This window comes from Cryptotermes secundus, unplaced genomic scaffold (genome assembly GCF_002891405.2).
Source record: "Cryptotermes secundus unplaced genomic scaffold, Csec_1.0 scaffold791, whole genome shotgun sequence".
NCBI classification, from domain to species: Eukaryota; Metazoa; Arthropoda; class Insecta; order Blattodea; family Kalotermitidae; genus Cryptotermes; species Cryptotermes secundus.
Window position 1 is genome coordinate 492,376 of NW_019734323.1, and position 22,515 is coordinate 514,890.

At 45.0% G+C, this 22,515-nt stretch overlaps 2 protein-coding genes across 5 annotated transcripts in view; both read right to left on the reverse strand.

Moving 5' to 3' along the window:
* The window catches only part of LOC111868663 (protein tramtrack, alpha isoform), a 158,041-nt gene that overhangs the window by 55,080 nt on the left and 80,446 nt on the right, over window positions 1-22,515 (reverse strand). Inside the window, exon 1 of one of the 4 annotated variants that reach the window (XM_023859535.2) lies at window positions 15,158-15,774. The exons of the other annotated variants lie outside the window; for them this stretch is intronic. Coding sequence (XP_023715303.1) covers window positions 15,158-15,608 — 451 coding nt within the window. The 5' untranslated portion in view covers window positions 15,609-15,774. Of the gene's footprint in view, window positions 1-15,157; window positions 15,775-22,515 lie in introns of those variants that run through there. 4 annotated transcript variants of the gene reach the window in all.
* On the reverse strand, window positions 666-3,068 carry LOC111868665. Its single transcript, XM_023859540.2, has 2 exons — window positions 2,571-3,068; window positions 666-1,442 (listed from the first exon to the last, which is right to left on the reverse strand). The coding sequence occupies exons 1-2, from the start codon at window positions 2,746-2,748 to the stop codon at window positions 796-798; spliced, it is 825 nt and encodes a 274-aa protein (XP_023715308.1). The 5' UTR covers window positions 2,749-3,068; the 3' UTR covers window positions 666-795.

The window sequence follows — 22,515 nt, forward strand, 5'->3', positions numbered from 1 at the left end:
CATCCCGAAGTTTGAAGGAACAGATATATGGTGGGATGAGATTTTGGACAAGAGGTTTAGGAATGCCGACACACAATTAGGTACTGGGAGGATAGTAAGATGGAAGAATAAGGGTCAAGGGTAGAAAACAGGAAAATATATGATTAAATATAAAACTAAATTAGCATGAAAAGCAAAAAGAACTACAATGAAGCAAAAATAAATTCTGGTGACCAGTAATTATCAGAGGTGAAAATGTCATTATAATTAACACGTTATAGTATTAGAGATGCGTTCTAAATCCATTCATTCATTCATTCATCAACGGCTCTACAGCCCTTTGTTAGGCTCTGGTCTCTTCAGTTTCGTAACCTTTTTTTACACAGATGGTAGGACTCCTTCGACGAGTGATCAGCCCGTCGCAAGGCCGCAACCTACACACAGGACAACACAAACACAGAGTAAACACATACATCCATACCTTGAATGGGATTCGAATTTACGGCCCCAGCTTTCGAGCGAGCAAAGAGAGTTCATACCTTAGACCGCTCGACCACTGTGATCGGCCAATGAGTTGTATAACCCAATTAAATTTAAGTGAGAAATTAGTGATGGCATCAAAAACATATTTGGTCATTTTGTGGCCCATTTAATTGAAATTCACTCTTATGTGTTNTTAAAACCTCCAAGGTCAGATTATTGAAACATTATTTTAATTATCACATAAACAAATACATTATATTTAGAAGTTTAAACTAACTAATTAACTAACTAACTCCATGGAGCTGAGCACTACTCGAGAGGCAGTTTTATCTTTCAAAAATGTTCATTCTCTCTTATGGATGGACCTGGATCAGATTGTTGTTTGTGGCTGTAAATGATTTGGGATGGATCTGGATTATATGAATGATATTGCGGATATGAGGCATGAGAACCAATTGGAGTGGGCGGTGCATAATTTCCTCGTTTTATTTTCGTTATCAATTGTAGTACCCCACTTTGGAAATCCAGTTTTTGATCTTCGTCAAACCCTCTGACATGTGGGAGCAGGGATAACAAGAATGCCCGGTCAGCGTCTTCTTCTGTTTCTTTGCTGCTTTTTAATAGAGCCAGAAGGTTTTCACCAAAATCGTCCAGTTTTTGTTTCTTTTTCTCCCGATTCTTGACAGATTCGGTGAACTTCCTTCTGGCTGCATCTTGAGCATCTGAATCGTCATCACGAATGTCATCTTCGTTAGTTTCACTATTATGAAAAACTTCACTAATATCCTCATCTTCTGCAGCTTGTTCAAAGTTAGAAATGGTAGACCTTTGTTGTATTTTGTCTAGAAATTGCATTTGTTCATAATATATGTATCTAATTGCCTTGCATGGCGCTGACCCAGATTTCAGAACTTTAACTTTTCCCTTCGCCTTCATGTAGGAATCCCTTGAGGATTTCCATCTGGAACGAACTTTTTCAACTGAAAAGAAACAGTTTAAATTAATAATGTATACGAGTAGATGCAAGTATATACTCGTAATTAAATCAAATTATGTGCATACCAACTAACTTTTTCAAAAATCTTATTTTCAGATATCTTGCAAGTGGAAATACATTCACCGATCTTCACTACTCATACAGAATAGGCATAACAACTATATCTAAAATAGTGCGTGAAGTATGTATGATTTTGTGGTTGGTGCTGAGAAACGAGTGCATGACTGAACCATCTTTAGAGAGATGGAAAGAAATCAGCCTTGTCTTTGAAAATAAAGCAAACTTTCCCAACTGTCTGGGGGCAGTTGACGGGAAGCATGTTCGTTTAGTGAGACCACAACACAGTGGGTCACTTTTTATGAACTACAAACATTTTTTTTCTGTTTGTCTGATGGCCATTTGTGACGCCAATTACTGTTTTACTTTCATTGACGTAGGGGCTTATGGGAGAAATTGTGATTCCACTGTATTTCAAAATAGTTTATTTTGGTGTAAGATGACTAACGGAATGCTTGACATCCCTCCACCAAAGCCACTACCAGGAACTGTTAACCCTATACTGCCTCATGTATTAGTTGCAGATGAAGCTTTCTCTCTCAGTGAACATGTGCTAAGACCTTATTCCAGGAAACATCTGAATCACAACAAGAGAGTATTCAACTATCGGTTGACCCGGGCTCGAAGATATGTTGAGTGTACTTTCGGGATTCTAAGCAACAAATGGCGAATTTTCCATCGCCCTTTAAACGTTGAAACAAATCTTGCTGTGGACATTGTAAAAGCCTGTTGTGTTCTGCACAACTTCATTAGAGTCAGAGACGGTTTCGATTATGAAGACACACTGACAGTGGTGGGGTTCGAAGATTTCAGACAAGGGCTATGCAACAGAGGAGGTGGTCAGTCGAATGCTTCAATAAGGGACAATTTTTCACAGTACTTCTTGGGTGTTGGTAGTGTGCCGTGGCAGGAATCAATGATTTAAACTATGAAGAATTAATTATAAGAGTATTATGTGTTGTGGTTTGTAATTTCGTCATGTAACAAAAACAAGATCAGTGCAATTGCCTGTAAATTAAATAAACAAGAAACCAAATAGAAAATAAGAACTCACCTAATTTTTTCTTTAGATTGTCATCAGCTTCATCAAATGTAGGGATGATATTGCTACAAATCTCTTCCCACGCTTTATTCCGCAGATCTCGGTTTTTGTAGTCTTCCTTTCCTGGGTTCCATAACATAGGTCTAGATTGCACTTCACTAATCAGCACCTCTGTATCAATTGCATCCATTCTCCAAGCTAGCACTTTGCAAGACTACAAGCTAATCTGAACTGAACTGAACCCAACCGCTTGGCATGTAGCATGAAGTATAAAAACTCCCGTTAGGTATTGGTCCCAACCGCGTGGCGGGACACGCTAGGCGGTGATGGCCGCACGCCCGTCCCGACACGCCTCAGCCGCATGCCGCGCGGGTGAAAGTGACCGCTCGACGCGAGCAGGTAAGTATGAAAGGGTCCCATTTAAACAATGTTAATACACCCGCCTGGCATGTGGCATGTGGCATGCGGCATGCAAGTATAAAAGAGGCCTTAGATCGCGCGGCCACAGTGATCGTCGTTCTAATACCACAGGAATAGTAATTTAAGCGGGATGCTGGAAAGTAGTATCAACTTCGGCACTTGAAAGTGTAAAGTAGCGAGTCTAATACAAGTATACATTCATTCATGACCATGACAACCAAATACAGGCGGCGCCAGCCTCGTTACCTGGTACGGGGTCGCGCCCTGCCATCACACAACGGTGCAGCCTGAGGCTAGACGTGCCCTGCCTCTTGCTCCGGTGCACGTACACTTGGTAACATTGGCTACACGCCACGGCGTCCTTGCATACAGATTCGTCCGACAACAGACGAACTTTGCCGAATTTGGTCCAGACATCGCTTACGCACCGGCCGCGTCGCTTCGGGTGTGACTGCAGTAAGGTGTCTACGACTGCCTGCCCAGACAGCAAAAGCGAGCGAATCTCGTCTTTTCCGACACTCAACGCCGCCATTGCACGCCTACTATACTGAAATTATTAGTTCGTGAAGTTTTGCCTGTAATGAGTAGGGAAGGCTTCGAACAGTTCACAGTTTAAAACACTTTCAAACACGCAGAATTTCGCATTAAGGATCAGGATGGCAACACACGTTGCTTCGACACGATCTGATTTAACAATTTGCGAGTGATGATTAACTCTTTCCCTGCACGGCAAACACAAGTTCGTTGTCACAGCATGTGTTCAATGCGCAAATCCTACTGCGCAACTCACTTCACCACCACGACACACACAAACACGTCAACTACACTGGATCCGCTCCGCTGTACTGTCCGCATATATCCGCTGCAGTAGGTTCGGGATCAAGGTTATCCGTTCGTTGCCTGCGCGGAACGCGGGGTTGCCAGATCGCGACATTCTCTTTATACAACAAAACGGATGTCAACGAATTTTCGTCGAAAAATTGTTCAGCACAATAGGCTGCCGTTGCGAGGTCAGAAAAACTGAACCCCCTTACCCTAGTCCGGACGCCTCCACGGGCACAAATGCGCGGTGGGACTGCCGAAGATTTCAGTCGACTCTAAGCTGTGGTAAAGAACAGGGTCCTATTAATGGGGGGGGGGATTGTAAAAATTGTTAAGAACATTCAGTACTTTGATCTAAACAACTACCTGCAGCAATACATCTTTTCGCGACTGTCAAAAACATAAGTTACTTCAAACAAGTGCGGTATTTTTATAACAGTTATTAAATTATTAAGAAACGTTAATATACATCGGTATTTGTATGGGCGAGAACGTCCGTGTGCGCGGAACTGCACAAATACGCTGCTTGGCAACCGTCTTACAGTTGTGGCCTCCGTTCAATTTGCTGTCTCCACTACTCCTATCTTACTTGCTGCAGACAGCTGCTTATCTTTTAAGTTTTAAAGGAGAATGTGTGTTGTCTCGTCGCTGATTCTTCTAGGTATCTGGACTGCGGGGCCTTACGAGAGCCATTGCACTCAACATTTATGCACCCTTTTCCTACTAACCGATTTACGCAATGTTCTGCAAACCCCTTTCGTCAAAAACCATGGTCACACCATCTCGGATGGGATCACGAAAGAGGAGGGAATTCATGATGTGTAAAGCTAAAGTTGTCTTTGCAATTAACTGATTAAGCACTACGCCATGCAGGCGTATGGGGGTGTGGATGTATAAATCCACATTTTCTTTACCTCGTCGCCAATTGGAGGTGAGTGGTCTGCTTCACGTCCCGAGGAAAAAGCCCCCGGTACCCACTGAACAAGGAGGCTGTGTGGGCATCGGAGCCAATCTGGACGACATGGCCCTACCGGGACGCGAACTCCAACCACCTCGGCCGTCCAGCCCGTAGCGCAGTCGTTATACCAACTGGGGTACGGTTTATTTATCAACGTTGTCCGCAGAGCAGACCATACAGCGTGAAATGGTACGTATGGTAAAGGAAAGTTAAAGTTGCCCGTGCGGCTTAATTGATTGAGGCGAGTGGTCAGTTTCACGCACCGGCCGCTTTACCCCCGGTAGCCGTTGGTTAGGAGGCTGAGTGGGCCTCAAAAGACAATGTGGAAGCTATAAAGACAAGACAAATCTTTCGATGCCAGGACTCGAACCCAGGCCGCAGCTATACCGACTCCGTCAAATGGTAGGTACCATCTATACTGAACAAGGCAGCGGAAAGGATCTGGAAGGAGGGATTGGAGGCCATTTTCATGTACAATACCGGTAAAACCTTGTAAGGACTGAGAGTGACCACAAAAAAATCTCAGCCAGGATATTTGGTGTCCCCGGCGAGATTCGAACCGGCAATCTCCCCGAAAATAAATCAACCGTAATCGCTCAAGTCAACTTGCTCAGTAGAGGTGGATGGGGAAAAACGCAACAGCTCCTAGGGGGCCTATCGGCTGGTGGCTATTTAGTTTATACGCAAGCTGGGCAATGGCTAGCCTCTAACTAAACCATAAATGAACAGAAACCCCTTCTGCATCAGACTCTTTACGTTTTAGCACCACTACCATCAAAATGGAGTTAGAAACAAAGGACAGAGCAGGCTGAAGTAGCGATAACGCTGTTTCTGACTTTCATTCAGGAGGTGGATGGTTGGAATCTCGGCCAGCACGCTGGACAACCTGTTTTCGTGGATTTCCTCAGTCCTTCCACGCAAGCGATGGAATAGTACCTGGATCAGGCCGCAGCAGCGTCCTTCAAAATCAGTTCCAAACCAAATTACCCTATCGTTCGATGTCACATAGCGTAAGAAACTGAAAGCGTTGTAAAAAAAATGGTGCACTCATTGGTTTTGAGTTTCTAACAGTGCTACCGTGATTACGTCATTCCAGTTCTGTATATATACTTTTTCCCCCCTTGGCACTATAGCCCCAGTGGGCCTAGGCCTACCTCCATGCACTTCTCCGTTCACTTCGGTTTTTCTAGATCTTACACATACGGTAGGACTCCTTGGGCGGGTGATCAGCTCGTCGCAAGGCCTCTACCCGTACACAAACACAGAAAAACGCACACACACACACAAACTAAACGTCCATGCCCTGAGTGGGATTCGAACCCACGATCCTGGTTTCCAAGCGAGCGAAGACAGTACATGCCTTAGACCGCTCGGCTACCGTGACCGGCTCTGTATATATTCTATACTATATAAACTTTCTCACAATAGCTTTAGATACGAAGTTATTATTTCATTCTAAAGGGTTCTGACGATCGTTCAGTGATTGAGGTTAGCTCTTTCTAAGGGACCCAACAGAGCAGGTGTCTCCCCCCTCACCTGGAGACGGACACATCCAGTTTCCGAAACGTTGTTTTTTCTAGTTTCTAGAATACCGGTCAATGGACAAAGTCCCAAACCCAAAGTTATTGTTGTGAAGGAACTGAACAGCAGAGACGAATGTTGGAGCTGGAGCAGACGTCCATTGCTGAGCAACGGATGGGAAATCACGTTCCCGTTACAACGAATAACACTGAGCGAGTTGTTGCCACTTAACAAGTTGCTAAACATGAGGTGTTTCGTAGCAAAGGATAACACCTAGAAAACCAAACCGTTGCTTGGGGAATTAACATAATATTCCAAGACAATGGATTCATGATAAACAGTGATGGAACCCTTGGACTTGTTGAGTTCTATTTCGGACCGCGTGGAAATTATAAAAGTCAGTGCGTTCATGAATTCAGGTGGAGAGTTCAGGTAGCAGTCAGATCAGTGAGAGATTATTCAGAGATTCTTCAGAGAGATGTTCAAGATTTCGGCGTGTGAGCTTTTATAATTGACTGTAATTGTAAAGAAGTGCTAATAAGTCTAATCATCGAATCCAGAACCCATTATTATTAGTCACGCAAACCCGGAATACGTGACGTTTTCGCTTCCTTAAATATCTACAAAAAAATGGGAAAAAATTAACGACAAATATTAAAAGGACGCCGAACCAACTGCTTGGACGGATCGCGGTAACACAGTCGGTATACCAACTAGGCTATGGATTCGACGACCGAGGAATTTGGGTTCGATTACTGGCGAAGGCAACAGCGGCCAGACCGACTGTGGGTCCTCCATCCAATCTCCTATCCAATGCCTACTGGGACTCTTTCTTCCGAGGTACAGAGGCCGCAGCGCCATGCTGACCACATACCTCCACCCATTGCCGAGGTTAAGAATACGTGAACGATAACTCCACTCCCTCCTATCGCTTCATGCCGTGGTGCTTAATTAAACAAAGGGATTCCTCCTACGATAAGCTGCTTTAAAAGGCACTATCCCGACTTTCGGTACAAAGTTTCTGTAGACTCCAATATCAAATTTAGTCAGTATCCGTTTAGTAGTTTCGAATTAAATAAAGTAAACCCTCGCTAATCCGAAGTAACTGCGTGGGAGGACATCCGGATTAGCGAAGCAAAAGTTAGCCCTAAAAGAAAAAAAAACTTAGAACAAATCAATGGAAAATTTAATGATCTAAGCAGTGTTGAAAAAATAACAAAATATAACTGTAAATCCTTTATTTAAAAATGATAAAAAGACGATATTTTTATTCATCGATGGACGACTCAGAAGTTGTATTTGTTTTTGAACGTAATAATGCAGGTTTGAAGAAACTGTCAATTTTTGTGTGAACAGACAAGTAACTCATCTGCCTTCCTAAATGACATGCCTTTTAAAAGTACGTACTTAACTGTGAACAGAATTTTTAATTTTTCATAATTAGATCCGGATTGTCCTACATGCCGATTAACTGTAACTGGATTAGCGACGGTTTACTATAGGCGGACTGACGAACAGACACGACCTACGTGTAATGCGTTCATTTTATACATTTAATCTTAACATATCCCCAATCTACGCACATCTCCCGAAGGACCACTGCCATTTCGGGTTTCCGTAATAAAATTACGTAAACATTTTCATTGCTCCCATGCGTACAGAACACAAATAATGACATTATTTAAATGAATGCTCTTTTACTAGCTAACTGGTTCAGGCACTATTCTACAAGCCGGAAGTCGCGGGTTCGAGCCCCGATGAGGTTTTTTTTCAATTTACGTAATCCTTCCAGTCGCACTATGACCCTGAGGTCGAGTGAGCCTCTAAGAGAAATGAGTACCAGAAATATTCCTGGGGTGTAAATGGCGGCCGGCTCGTAAGTTTGACAAACTTACCACCATCTGTGGGCCGACTGTTTAAACAAAATGTGGGAGCCTCGAAGTCACACTACTCTTCATGGCCTGTTACAGGGATAGATTTACCTTTACCTTACTTACTTACTTACTTACTTGCAGCCTCAGTAGTCTACGGGTAACGTTCCCACCTCACGACTCAAGGTACGCGGGTTCAAACCAGGCGGAGGTCGTGGAATTTTTAAGGGCGGAAAAATTCAGGGAACAAGTCCTCCGGGAGGGACTTTAAGCCGTGGGTTCCGTGTAGTAGATTTATGGCAGGTAAAAGAACCTCATGTCTCTAGGAAACCTCTGAGCTAAATTAGGCAAAAAGTTTCCCGCCCAAGTAGTTTCCAATGCCTCCGGTAGATGGGGAAGCATTAGGTACCACTACCAGAGGAGGGACGACCTCACTGACTGAAACGGACTAATTATCAGATACCACTGCCAGTAGAAGGCCGAAACCTCGCTGGCAGAAAGGGGCTGATAGCGAGCACCAGTACCGGTAGGGTATGGAGACAGTAGAAATTAAAAGGGGGACGTACAATAGACTATTAGTCGCGGTGCATGTGGAAACCCACCCCCTTAATACTGAATAACTGAATATTTACTTACTTAACCATGGAGCTGAGCCCTTCTTGAGGAGCCGCCAATCTGCAGCTACTCAAGAATTTCCCAGCATTTTATGGAACCCGAAGGTTCATCTTACCTTAACAAAACCCAGTCTTTTCACGTTACGGCTGACAGGAACTATGACAATACTAGGAAACCAGAAGGGTGAAAAAAGCGCTGTCTCGCCCAAGACGTAACATACAAAAATGTGATGTAGATGATTTCTGTATCCTGATTTGAAACTAGCATATCAGAATTAATTTAAAGTCTGAATTCTTTAATGCTACCATAACATTGTTCAATGGCTAGGTACAATAAGCAAAAGGGTAAAGCTATCCCCTTAACAGGCCGTGGAGCCCCACTTAGCTGTGAGAAGTCGAGGCTCCCACATTCTCTAGACCTGTGGTTCTCAACCTTTGTCAGATTGCGGCCCGGTAAATTTTTTTTTCCTATACGAGGGACCGGTATTATTGATAACAGCGCTCGGTACCGGGCCGTGGCCCGGCGATTGAGAAACATTGTTCTAGACAATCGGCTCATAGATGGCGGTGAGGTTGTCAACCATTCGCGCAGGCCGCTCCTTACCCCCCTAAGAAGATTCCTGGTATTCATTCCTGAGGCCGAGTCGACCCCAGGGCCATTGTGTGGCTGGTGGCCAGTAAGTCCATTCACCAACTCACACATATAAATCCTGACCTACTTTCATTCATCCTTTGCAGATTACGCAATACGCTGAGCGCCTTCGTATGCCCGTCTCTATGTCGGGACGAGAAGCTGCCGAAACAGCAAACGGTGGGCGACATTCCCACAGCTTCTGTTGATGCGTATGAGGTGTATCGGAAAGTTCCCGGTCTAGGCCAAAAAAGAAATGTTGGCTTAACTTAACACAACTTTGGATGCCATCTCCTTCTAACAGTCTCCTTGGGTATGTATATAGCGATCCCATCGGTTTTTCATTGCCTCAAAAGCACCGTGGAAGCCATTTTCCTTTGTGCTGTCGAGTGCCGCTTGCGGTTCCCTTTGGGTGTCAGACCCTGTTTCAAAATGTCGTCCCTTCAGTCTCATTTTCAGTTTGGAAACAAAGCGAAAGCACAAGGGGGCTATGTTCGGCGAGTAGGGAGGATGGGGAACGATAACCATGTTGTTAGTCACAAACTCTGTGGTTTGTAGGGGTGTGTGGGCGGGCGCGCTGTCATGATGTAGGAGCAGTGCCGCGCATGTTCAAATTTTCTCTTAAAGGTCACCTGGCAGACTCAATAACTGATCCCAATGACGTCTGTGAGCTCATGGATTGTTCGAACACGGCATTCGTGGAAGAGTTCCTGAATTCTTTCAAACATTTTCTGCCCTTTTGCTGGTGCTTGGTTGCCTTGAACGTTCGTCATCTTCAACTGACCCTCGCCGGTCTTGAAACGTGAATGCAATTCAAAACCCGTTGTCCGGCTTAAAGAATGTTCTCCAAACGCCTCACGAACCATTTCAAGGTTTAGGGAGCGAACTTGCCGAGCTCCACGCAAAACTGGATGCAGACACGTTGCTCGATTTTGCCATCCAACGCAGACAAAACGAAACAAGACGTTGAAAAAGCACTCGTGTAAAAACAATGCGTGTTCGCACGTGACCTTGGCCTCCTCTCTCGTCTTTTTTCACCGAGGCAGTTACAACAATTACAGCCCGGGAACTTTCCGATACAACCTCGTAGCTGAAATCATCTCTGTACTGTTGTCCTCCTAGGCCCACAAAGAACACTGGCATAATGCACGCAAGAGGCGAACCAGGACAGCTTAGTCAGTACAATGACTGACTGAGGGGATGAACAACCGGCGCTCTACTTCCGGCAGAGCAGGAACTTGTCTGATTTCACTCTGTACCGAGTTAATGCGAACAGTGTTGTCCATATTAAGGATATATATTTTGCCTTTTACCGTCACGGTCGAGACAACTGAGGGGGTCAGAGTTCGAGTCCCGGCGGAGAGAAATTTTTCACTTCTCCATGTCATCGAGACCGGCTCTGGGGTCCACCCAATTACCTACTCAATGGGTATCGGGGGGCTTATTCCCTGAGATTAAAGCGGTTGGGGCGTGAAGCTGACCACTCACCTCCAACTACTGCCGAGGTCAAGAAAACGTGGTTCTTTACATGCACTTCCACATGTCTTCATGGCGTAGTGCACAATTAATTAAGCATAGGGACTTTACAACACCCTTGCCGTCAGGGCCGAAGTGAATACGATGAGTCGACGTTTCGGCCATTCAGACCCACGGGAGGATGGTACCCAGTCCGGAAGCAGGGCCAGCGGAGGCAGCACGTAACTCCGAAACGTCAGTGACACTTCCCACATTCGGATATTCCAATGATTCGATTGCAGCGAACCACAGTGAATGCTTTAATATCAAGAGATTTTTCTGTGCGCCACAATGTCCACGCTACTTCGGACGCATCCAGCATCCTATACTTCAAGAAAGCCTATGATTCAGTTAGGAGGGAAGTATTGTACAATATTCTGATAGAGTTTGGGGTACCCATGAAACTAGTTAGACTCATTAGATTATGTTTCAATGAAAGTTATAGGTAAACATTTATCTGATAATATTCCTATCCAGAATGGTCTAAAACAAGGAGATGCTTTATCGCCACTGCTTTTCAACTTTGCTTCAGAATATGCCATTAGAAAGGTCCAGGAAAACCTGGTGGGGCTGAAACTAAATGGAACACATCACCTGCTGGTCTATGCTGATGATGTGAATCTACTGGTTGATAATGTACCGTAGATACCATAAAGAAAAAACAAAAAAACAAACCGTAATTGACACCGGTAAGGAGGTTTATCTAGAAATAAACACAGAGAAAACTAAATGTATGTTGCTGTCTCATTACCAGAATTCAGAGCAAAATCACGACATGAAGATAGATAACAGATGTTTTGAAAATGCGGCACGGTTCAGATATTTGGAAACGACTATAACAAATCAAAAACTGGTTCCTGAGGAAATTAAGAGGAGATTGAACTGGGGTAATACTTGCTACCATTCAGTCCGGAACCTTTTGTCTTCTCGTCTGCTGTCTAAAAACATAAAAATTAGAATACACAAAAGTATAATTTTGCCTGTGGTTCTGAATAGGTGTGAAACTTTGTCTCTAACATTAAGGGAGGAACACTGGCTGAGGGTGTTCGAGAACGGTGTTGAGGATAGACTAAAGAGACATGAAGTGACAGGAGGTTGGAGAAAACTGCAAAATGATTAACTTCATAAACTGTACTCTCCTTCAAATACAATTAGAATGCTCAAACTAAGGAGGATGAGATGCACAGGGAATGTAGCACGAATGGGGGGGAACAGGACTGCATATAGGATATTGGTGGGAAAGCCAACAGGGAAGACGAAGATGTAGGCAGGTGGACAATATTAAAAATGATCTTCGATAGAATGTGATGGATTGGATTTATCTGGCTCAGGATAGGGACAAATGGAGGAATCTTGTGAACATGGTAATGAACCTTTGGGTTCCATAAAATGCTGGGAAGTTCTTGAATGGCTGCACAATTGGTGGCTTGTCAAGAGGGGCTCTGCTCCACGAGTGTGAGTGAATCCAGCATCCTATGTACACTGGGGACTCTCTCCGTTGTTAATGGGGCCAGAGCTTGAAACTGACCACTCACTTCCATCTAGTGCCGAGGTTACAAATGCACGGATCTATACTTCCCTTGCCGCATTTCTACAAAAGAAGTGGTGTGCTTAAACTTAGCACAGGGGCATGCATGTTTTACTTCACGTCAAATATCCGAAACTACCTGCTCGTCAGTTCTGGATGAGAAGACAAATTGCGACGTGAACTTAGTGTCACAGTAGCCAACAACGTTTCAACCTTACGGGGGAATTGCTGGAGTCCACTCTGCCATGTCGCCTTCTGTGCCCAGGCCATGAGAATCCAAATTTCAGCATCTGCTGTCACTCAACTATCTGCACATGTACCAAGGTGTGTACTCCCCCAAGTTTCGTCTTCATAGGTAAACTACTGTGTGATTTATAATTATTTCGGGATCTCCTTTGGCCGCATGCATCGAACCCCATACAAAGGTAAAAAAAGGTAAGGTTGCCCCTGTGCTTAACTAATTAAGCACAACACATGAAGACGTATGGGGGAGTGGATGTATAGATCCACGTTTCCTTGACCTCAAGGGAGGACGTAAACTCATACAATAAATAAGTCCACATTTTGTCAAATATTATTATGAGTTGGTAAAGCAAGTGTCACGTAACTTCGAACAAGGCCTAGAGTAACCTTGAATGCGCAGAAGAAAAATTTCAGAAAAAGGGGTGGGTTCGAGGGTGTGAGAAGTGACAGGCAGCCAGTCGGCCTTGTTCGAAGTTACGTGACACTTGCTTTAAATACAGAGGACCATATTAGGTGGGTCCCTTGTCAACGCGGCATAGCGTGTACTCAGGTTGAGGATGGAGGAGACGGCCTCCAGCAATGTAGGGTAGCTGCAGTCGCGGACAGCCGACAAGGGGTGGTCTCCCGGCTTCGTGGTGGGTGTGCGGTTAAAAAGTTTTCCTCATAAAAATAAGTTTGTTACGAAATGTCAAAAGGGCCTTCGACCTGGACGGACTGCATGAGTATGAAACGTGTTCTCTGTCATATGGGAAAAACGTAGACTGAGGGTGTTTGAGAACAGGGTGCCGAGAATATTTGGACCGAAGAGAGATCAAATGATGGGAGACTGGACAAAACTGCATAATTAAGAACTTCATAACTTGTACTCTTCGCCAAGTATAATTAGAATGATGCAGACAAAGAGAATGAGAGGGGCGGGGCATGTAGCATGAATAGGGGAAGAAAAGGAATGCATATGGGGTGTTGGTGGGAAAGTCAGAAGGAAAGAGACCAATAGAAAAACCAAGATGTACGTGGGTGAACGACATTAAAATGGATTTTAGAGAGACAGTTTGAGTTGGTATGGGTTGGGTCGATCTGACTCAGGATAGGGACCAGTGGAGGTCCCTTGTGAACACGGTAATGACCTCCGGGTTGCATAATTTGCTGGGAAGTTCTTGAATAGCTACACAACTGGCCGCTTCTCGAGAAAGGCTCAGCTCCATGGAGTTAGTTTTAGTTAAATACAGCGAAACAAATAAGAACTGAAGTTCTGACAGCAGAAACTGTGATGATTCATATCTTCTGGGCTGTGACGCCATATAGTCTGGTGGGTGCTTACCAATGTACCTAGAAATTTGGTTCATGTGGCAACGTCTTGTATTATGGAGGCGTCCGGTTAGAACCCAGGACATGACACCGATAATCTTGAACTGAGACCTTTCGTGGTTTTATTCAGCCCCTTCGAGGCAAATTTGGGGACAATGCATCAGTTTATGGCCAAACTCAGACGGTTAGTCGGCGTCTTCACACCGTGGCGGCCCAGGTTCGATCCAAGAGCAGGTCATGTGGGATTTGTGACGGAACACATTGGCAGCGGGGCACGTATTTTCCAAGTACTTCAGTTTCCCCTGCCAATTCTCACTGCACCAACTGCTCCACTCAAACTATCCTCAACACTACATCTTCTCGTGTATTTCGTAAAATAACTTAATAAAAAGACTTAAATTTACACCAAAGCCGTTTCCTTCCACATCCTTTCCAATTCATCATTCACTAATCATCCGTTCGTCCGTGATTTAACTCTCAGATACTGAGAGCGTCATTAAACAAACCACGAAGAACAAAACAAATTTAATAAGTGTAAGATCTGAGGTTTTCACGGCGGTGACTATGAAGAAAGCAGTCTTCTGGGATTTGGCACTTTCTACCCTGAAGATGGAGGCGATACGTTCCTCCGAAACGTCGGTTAACACCACATATACACGGTGCCAAATCCCAGAAGACTTCTTTCTTCAAATTTAATAAAGTTTCGGAGGAAACGGTACCTCCATTTCCATCAACAGGTTATTCCAAAACGTCCGTGAATATCCATGGGACATGTCTCACGTACCAGAACACGGCATGCTTCAAAACTACAGCAGCGAAAACCTCAAATCTAGGAACAATGTGCTCAATTTCTGAGTGTCTTTGCAGTGCACTTGACGTCGACCAAAAAAAAAAAAAAACACGAGTTGGGAAGAAGATTCACGAGTTCTATTTGCAGTTCATAGGAATGACAGGAGTGGGCATTTGCATCGCATCTTACTGGACATGCGTCCCTTCCCTCAGCACCGCCTATCCCGTGGCTTTGCTCAGTCCTTCCCGCCACTACAGAGCAGAGCCGCTCCCGTCTCCTGACCTATCCTACTGCCATAAGTTGTGCGCAACGGAACAAGCGCTCGTGTGACACACATAGTTATAGTAGGTGAGGCGCGCACACACATGCGAATCTTACCCAGCAGCGTCTCCAGTAGACTCATGCCAGCTGCTGAGGCCGCCGCCGAGTCCTTCCCTTCCCAGTTTCGGCTCGTCAGGATATCCAGGACGGCCCGCGAGGTCGGGTCCCGCCCGGGCTTGCTCGTGTTTTTGGCCTCCCATTTGAGGTAGGTCCACTTCTTGCGAACGTCGCTTTCAGTGCGCACTATGCCCTCGACGGTGGACACCACCTTGGCCACTTCCATCCAGGCCTGCGCCCAACCCTGGCCACCGGCCACTCCGAACAGTACGGTGTCACGATGTTTGCGAACACTGTTAAGCAGGACCTCCACCTCGCGCGCTGTGAAGTTCGTTTTGCGCGGCTTGGCCAAGGGCACGTCGCCACCGCCGTAACTCACCTTGCGCGGTTTTAGCATCACTTCACGCTCCGCTCTCCGCGGTTTTACAATCGGTGTGGGGGTCTCAGCCATCACGGGACTCTACTTGGCTGCGTTTCTTAGATACAGCATGAAGACAACCAGGACAGAGATCGATACTAATCCAAATCACACACTGGTTTCAACTCAATATCGACTCACTCACTCACATGGCAGAGCAAGACGAGGCCTTACTCAGCAAGCACCCAACGCGTGTAGCAAGATTCACACAAATAATGGAACAGCCAGCCACTGACTTCCATCCCCTACCCCTACCCCTTCGCCGCGGGTTCGGCTCGTTTCGCGCCCTCTCTCTACAGCGCTCCAGACAACTAACCGGTCGTTGCCCGGGGGAGGGGGGATCGGGTCAAATGCAGCCGCGTTGCCAAATTTCACGCGTTTACTCGTGCGTTCCCATAAGACAGCTGCTATCAAAGGAAGACAACACGCCAATTCACTACGAGGCATCACGCGTTGCCATGTTTAATTCCCTGCATGATGTCCAGCGGGCGCGTCACAATAGAAGACCAGCAATTCAAGACGCCAGCGAGGTCTAATATCGTCCTGTGAAATTTGACGAGGCGGGAGGACGAGCGAGGAGGGGCACGATGGATCAATATTTTCAAAACAGGTAACAAAAAATGGCTGGCGGTTAGATGCGGGGAAGGAGAATTATGACACTTTGGGGGAGCGAAATTGTTGGCGCCAACTGGTGGGTGTTTGTGGAAGTTAATTCGCCTGTGTTGCAGAGGCTTGCCGTAAGCCCCCAGCTCCATTACCGCAACACCAATCGACCATGTGACTGTATGGCCTCAGGCATCAAGTTGTCGTTAACTGAATTATGTCTTCAGAAATTTTCTATCCCTCATATAACATGTCTCACCTCTCTGGTTTAAATCAAGCTACAGAAGTACAATTTACTTCTATAATGCAATGCCGGATACAAGTTGTCCCCGTGCATAATTCAGTGCTACCCCATGAAGACATGCGGGACTGGACTAAACCCCGGCACTAAAAGGCATTAACCATAATCGAGAATTGTAACGGCCACACTATCCTGTTGGTAAGACTGCGGAACACCGCGTGATAATCCGTTAAATACCTATGGAATCGAAAACAGTTTCTAATCTTACTCCAGTAATTACACACTCACTCACTCACTCACTCACTCACAGAGCTGAGCCCGGGTTGAGAAGCTGCCAATTGTTCACCTACTCACGATCATTCCTACATTTTATGGTTCATTACCGTGTTCACAAGAGCCCTCCATTGGTTCCTATCCAGTCCACACCACCCAATCCTATCTCTCTGAGATCCATTTTAATATTGTCCACCAACCTACGTCTTGGTCTTCCTCGTGGTCTTCAATCTCCTCTTAATTTCCTCCCGAATCAGGTTTTGATTTGTTAGAGTCCTTCCCAAATATCTGAACTGTGCCATAATTTCAAAACATCTGTTACCTATCTCTGAGGGCCGTGTCACACCTCAAGCGGTTAGTCGCTGGCTTCCCACCGCGGCGGCCCGGGTTCGACCCCGAGTCTGGTCATGTGGGGATTTGTGGCGGACAAAGTGGCGCTGGGGCAGGTTTTCTCCGAACTTCGGTTCCGCCTGCCAATCTTCATTCAACCAAATTCTCCATCATCATAATCACCCGGGGCAGGTACAATAGGCCAATCAGTGGCCGACGTGGAAAGTGGACCCAGCTGGACTCCACCCCCCACTATGCGAATTAAAAATAAATTACCTATCTCTGACCGCCTCTGTGCTCTAGTGGTCAGAGTTCCTGGCTACAGATCCAGAGGTCCCGGGTTCGATTCCCGGCGCTACCAGATTTTCTGAGAAGCAGTAGGTCTGCAACGGGGTCCACTCAGCCTCTTGAGGATAATTTAGTAGCTATTTCAAAGAAATAGCTGCTCCGGTCTAGAAAACCGAGATTAACGGCCGTGGGGATCCGCTGCGCTGACCACGGGACACCTCTATCCGCAAAAGTTAGCATTAACTTTGCCGACAAGGGGCGGTGGCTCAGTCGGTATAGTTAGCTTGCGGACTATAGGCCACAGAATTTTTGTTTTGTTTTGTTTTTGTTCTGTTACCTATCTTTATGTCATGATTTTTCCCTGCATTCTGGTGACGAGACAGTAACAAATAATTAGTTTTCTATGTGTTAACTTCTAGACCAACCTCCTTACTAGCGTCAATTAAAGTTCCTGTGTTTTTCTTCATGGCACACGAGCAGAACTCATAAAGCCAATGAAGAATACGGTTTGTCTGGGACGTGACCACCTGCATTTGTTTTGCTGCTAATTGAATGAAGCGTTCAGCACATATATTGTATAGCGTGGTACGGACGGATGATAAAAGAATGATGAATTACAAAGGATCTGGAATTGGGGAAAACCACGAAACGTCTCAGTAAGGACAGCGTGTGCCCTGATCATCTACTGAGTATAAGTTTGGAGTTGGTGCCGCTACGCCAAGTCGCTGTCGCGATTCCGTACAGTCGGACACAGAGAAGCTTGGCTAGATTCGCGAGAGGGGAGGGTGTAACAGAGATCATGCCAGCAGGGTTGATCTTACTTACTGTTTCCCTGACTCCCCCATCTGCTCGGTTACATTCTTTAGTACTTATTTCTGAGCATCGAAAGCCAGGGAACTTCGTAAATAGTAACGTTTCCAAGTTCCATCACTGTGAGTTTCGACGTGACAGATTAATTAATGATCAGATACTGAATTTGTCAGCTCACGGAGAAAGACTTGGAGTAACATGAGATAGTAGCGGCCTCCGTAGTCTAGAGGTAACGTTCCCACCTCATGACTCGTGGTACGCGGGTTCAAACCCGGCGGAGGTCGTGGAAATTTTAAGGGCGGAAAAATTCAGGGAACAAGTCCTCCGGGAGGGACTTTAAGCTGTGGGTCCCGTGTCGTAGCTTTACGGCACGTAAAAGAACCTCATATCTCCTAAGGAGGTCACTGAGCCAAATTCAAGGACGTTTTCCGCCCAACAGTAGTCTCTAATGCCTCTGATAGATGACGGAAGCATTATAGTTACCGCCAAGCCAGTAGAGGCCGAACTCGCTGGCTCGGTCGGGACTGATGGTAAGCACCAGTATCGGTAAGGTATAGAGACTGGTAGAATATCATAGAGGGAAGCACAATAGATCAAACTGGTAGCGGTGCATGGGGAAACCCACCCTCTCCAATAACTAACTAACATGAGATAGTATATCAGCTATTCAAGGATTCAAGAAAGCCTACGATTCACTGAGGGAGGTACGGTAAAATACTCTCTAAGTCTGGGGTACCAATGGAAGTAAAAGGTAAAGCTATCCCTATAAAAGGCCGTGGAGGCCCACAGAGTTGTGAGACGTCGAGGCTCCAACATTTTTCAGACAATCGTTATAGCACAACAATAACACCGCCACGGGGAACTGGAAATATACACACCAATTTGAGTATCCAACTCCACGTACAAACAATCAGAGAGTGATTCCCAGAATAACGAGTATAGTCTTCACGCGATAATAGGAAGGCAAAAAAAAAAAAAAAAAACACGATCCCAACTCTGAGGAAAAATCCCAGCACGCAGGTACCCCACAACTATCACTTCCATAGTGGGAAAGCCATCACATATACGGATATGTAGCGGTAAAAAAAAACAACTCCATGGCCTATAGTCCGCAAGCGAACTATACCGATCGAGCGACCACCGCTTGCCGACGAAGTTAGTGTCAACTTTTTGCGGGTAAAGGGTGTCACGTGGTCAGCGTAACGGATCCCCACGGCCGTTAATCTCGGTTTTCTAGGCTGGAGTCAATATTTCCTGGGAATGGCCCCTCAATTATCCTCACGAGGCTGAGTGGACCCTGTTCCAGATCCACTACTTCTCAGAAAATCTGGTAGCGCCGGGAACTCTGCATCTGTAGCCAGGAATTCTGACCACTAGACCACAAAGGCGATCACAAAGTCTTAAATAAGGGGGTGCCATAGCTCAAGCGGTTAGTCGCTGGCTTCCCACCGCGGCGGCCCAGGTTCGATCCCGGGTCTGGTCAAGTGGGATTTGTGGTGGACAAAGTGGCGCTGGGGTAGGTTTTCTTCGAGTACTTCGGTTTCTCTTACCAATCTTCATTCCACCAATTGCTCCACAATCACCCTCACCTATCATCTGGGGCTGGTACAATAGGCCAGAAGTGGCCGCAGTACAAGGGACTTAGTCCCACCCCACTAGCAATAAAAAAGTCTTAAATAAGACTCATATGTTATAAATATCTCAATCTGTTTATTTATAATTTTTATCCTTTTTTTTAAATTTGAAACTATATTCGAACTACATTTAAATCAAGGTGTATTTTTTAGTATAACAACTCAAACAACACAAAATGGATCCATACAGAACTACGATGCAATTCAAGAACTAGTACCAGTATTCTTGTACGCTTGAAGATGACCAAAGTAAAGGGTCGAAACATGTACCGTTTCCACCAAAACAAAAATAAAAAACTCCGTGGTTTTAGTACGCAAGCGAACTATACCGACCGAGCGACCGCCGCTTGTCGGCGAAGTTACAGCGTTACCACCAACAAGCAATAAGACAAATGTTGATACGACAGTAGCTACTTTGTCTTTCTCAGAATTATTGTTGTGTACTGTCCCACTATATACATATATTTCGTATGACACAGCAGGATGCATACTGTAAAGGAAAGCATACTCCTACGTGGCCCTGGTGCGAAAGTCGGAGGGGAAGAGACCACTAGGAAGACCTAGATATAGGTGGGATGATAATATTGAAACGTATCTCATAAATACAGGATGGGTGGTATGGACTGGATTCTTCTGGCTCAGGTTAGTGACCAGTGGCTGGACTCTTGTGAACACGGTAAAGAGCATTTGGGTTCCATAAAACGTTGGAAAGTCCTTGAGTAGCTGAGCAACTGGCGGCTTCTCAATTAAGACTCAGATGTATGGAGTTATTTAGTCCAGAAGTTCACAGACGTTTCAAAGAATGCACTGCCTCCATCTTCAGGACTGGAGCGTATGCCAGGGAAACAAGAGGCAAGAAACAAGCAGTACGTCGGCGAATTTCCACTGGACTACACTGTGTCACATCCCAGAAGACAATTTGCCTGCTTCTGAATTATACTTGCTAATGCAACAACCGCTGATAATTGTGCTTAACCTCACCACGTTCATGCTATTAACCCCAAAATTCCCTTCTAGCCCTACTTGTTACTGTATGACATGTCTAGACATGTTTCACGCCATCTCCCACGAATACTGCACACAAACAGTGATTCGTAAACCGTCTCCCTTACATAGTGTACAACACTATACATAAACAGCCCGGAAGGCGCATTCGGTATAGCGACTGGCTACGGGCTGGACGGCCAAGGGGTCGGAGTTCGTCCCAATAAGGGCAAGATTTCTTCCTCCTCCTCATGTCGTCCATACCGGTTCTGGGGCCCATCCAGCCTCCTATCCAATGGGTACTAGGGCTCTTTCCCCGGGGGGGGGGGGGTAAGATGCCGGGCAGTGAAGCTGACCACTCTCCTCCAACTAGAGCAGAGGTCAATAATACGTGGATCTATACATCCACTCCCCCATACGTCTTTATAGCGTAGTTAACTAAGCACAGGGACAACTTTACATATCCACTTCATGATATTAACACTACTCATACAAAAAGACTGCTCGCTGGGTCGTTCATGACATATTACATAACTTGCGTTCATACAATGTGTCAACGATGGCCAAATCGTTGCTATGGTAACCTGACACTGCGTAATTTCAGAGGCTTCATCTCATCGTGACCTGCCCTTTTATATAGACAAAAACATATGTAGTTACTATAGGATTCTGACGATGGTGTATAACACACTGATATGTTGGGTTTTTGGACTTTATCCATCGTCCTGGTTTTTAAGATAACAAAATAAAAACACGACGTTTCGGAAACTGGATCTGTTTCCGTCCTCCAACTGAATAGATGTTTTCCTTCGTCCAGTGATTGAGGCTAGCTCTTTCTAACGGACCCAACTGAATAGATGTTTTCCTTCACCTGAGGACGGAAACAGATCCAGTTTCCGAAACGTCGTGTTTTTATTTTGTTATCTTAAAAACCAGGACGATGGATAAAGTCCAAAAACCCAACATATCAAAAAGATATGTCATAAGTAGGGGCCGGATTTTTATTCCCTAATAATCCCTTAAATATGTATGGATTTATGCATGAAAAACTTCCAAAATATGCATACAAAAAGTTCATACCAAATATTAAAATTGATTTTACATTATTTTAAGACTAACAAATCAACATTTAAGTTGGTTATGTAACCACTGAATTATTCACTTGCAATGAAAAGCTTTACTTAAATACAAATCATGCAACAAAGCAAACATTTTTTCATTACATATTTAAAAAACCAATGGTTCTCACATTTAGCTCTCCAAACAATTAACTCCTATTTTGTTGGCGTTCACAATTACTGTATGTTTTAGGTTCCCCATAGTCTCCTCCTATTGTCTCGTAAAACGTCCTTATAGAGGGGAAACCTACCTTCCACCTCACAGGAACTTAAGGGCGCGTGTACAAAATCCTCAATTTACTGCACTGTTAGTCATTTTTTACTTGGAAGTTCAGTATGTTTACCAGCTAAAATTTCTTCAATTTCAGAAATTTGTTCATATCCTGGGTTTTTTGAAAGAATGCCGTCTACGTTTACCTTTACTACTTGAACTCTTGCAGGAACCGCATTCAGTTTGGAAACATTTGAATACACTTAACGACTGAACAAAGCAGTATTGTAAATGTCTGCCTCCAGTGAGGAAATGGCGGATGGAAGATGAGAGAAGTGAACAGATATATAGGAAAGATTAGTTTCTAGTTCTGCGTTTTTTAGTACATCTTGGGCAATTTGAATTGATGCTGCACTTTTGGGATCAAATGTATTCACGACATTCCTAA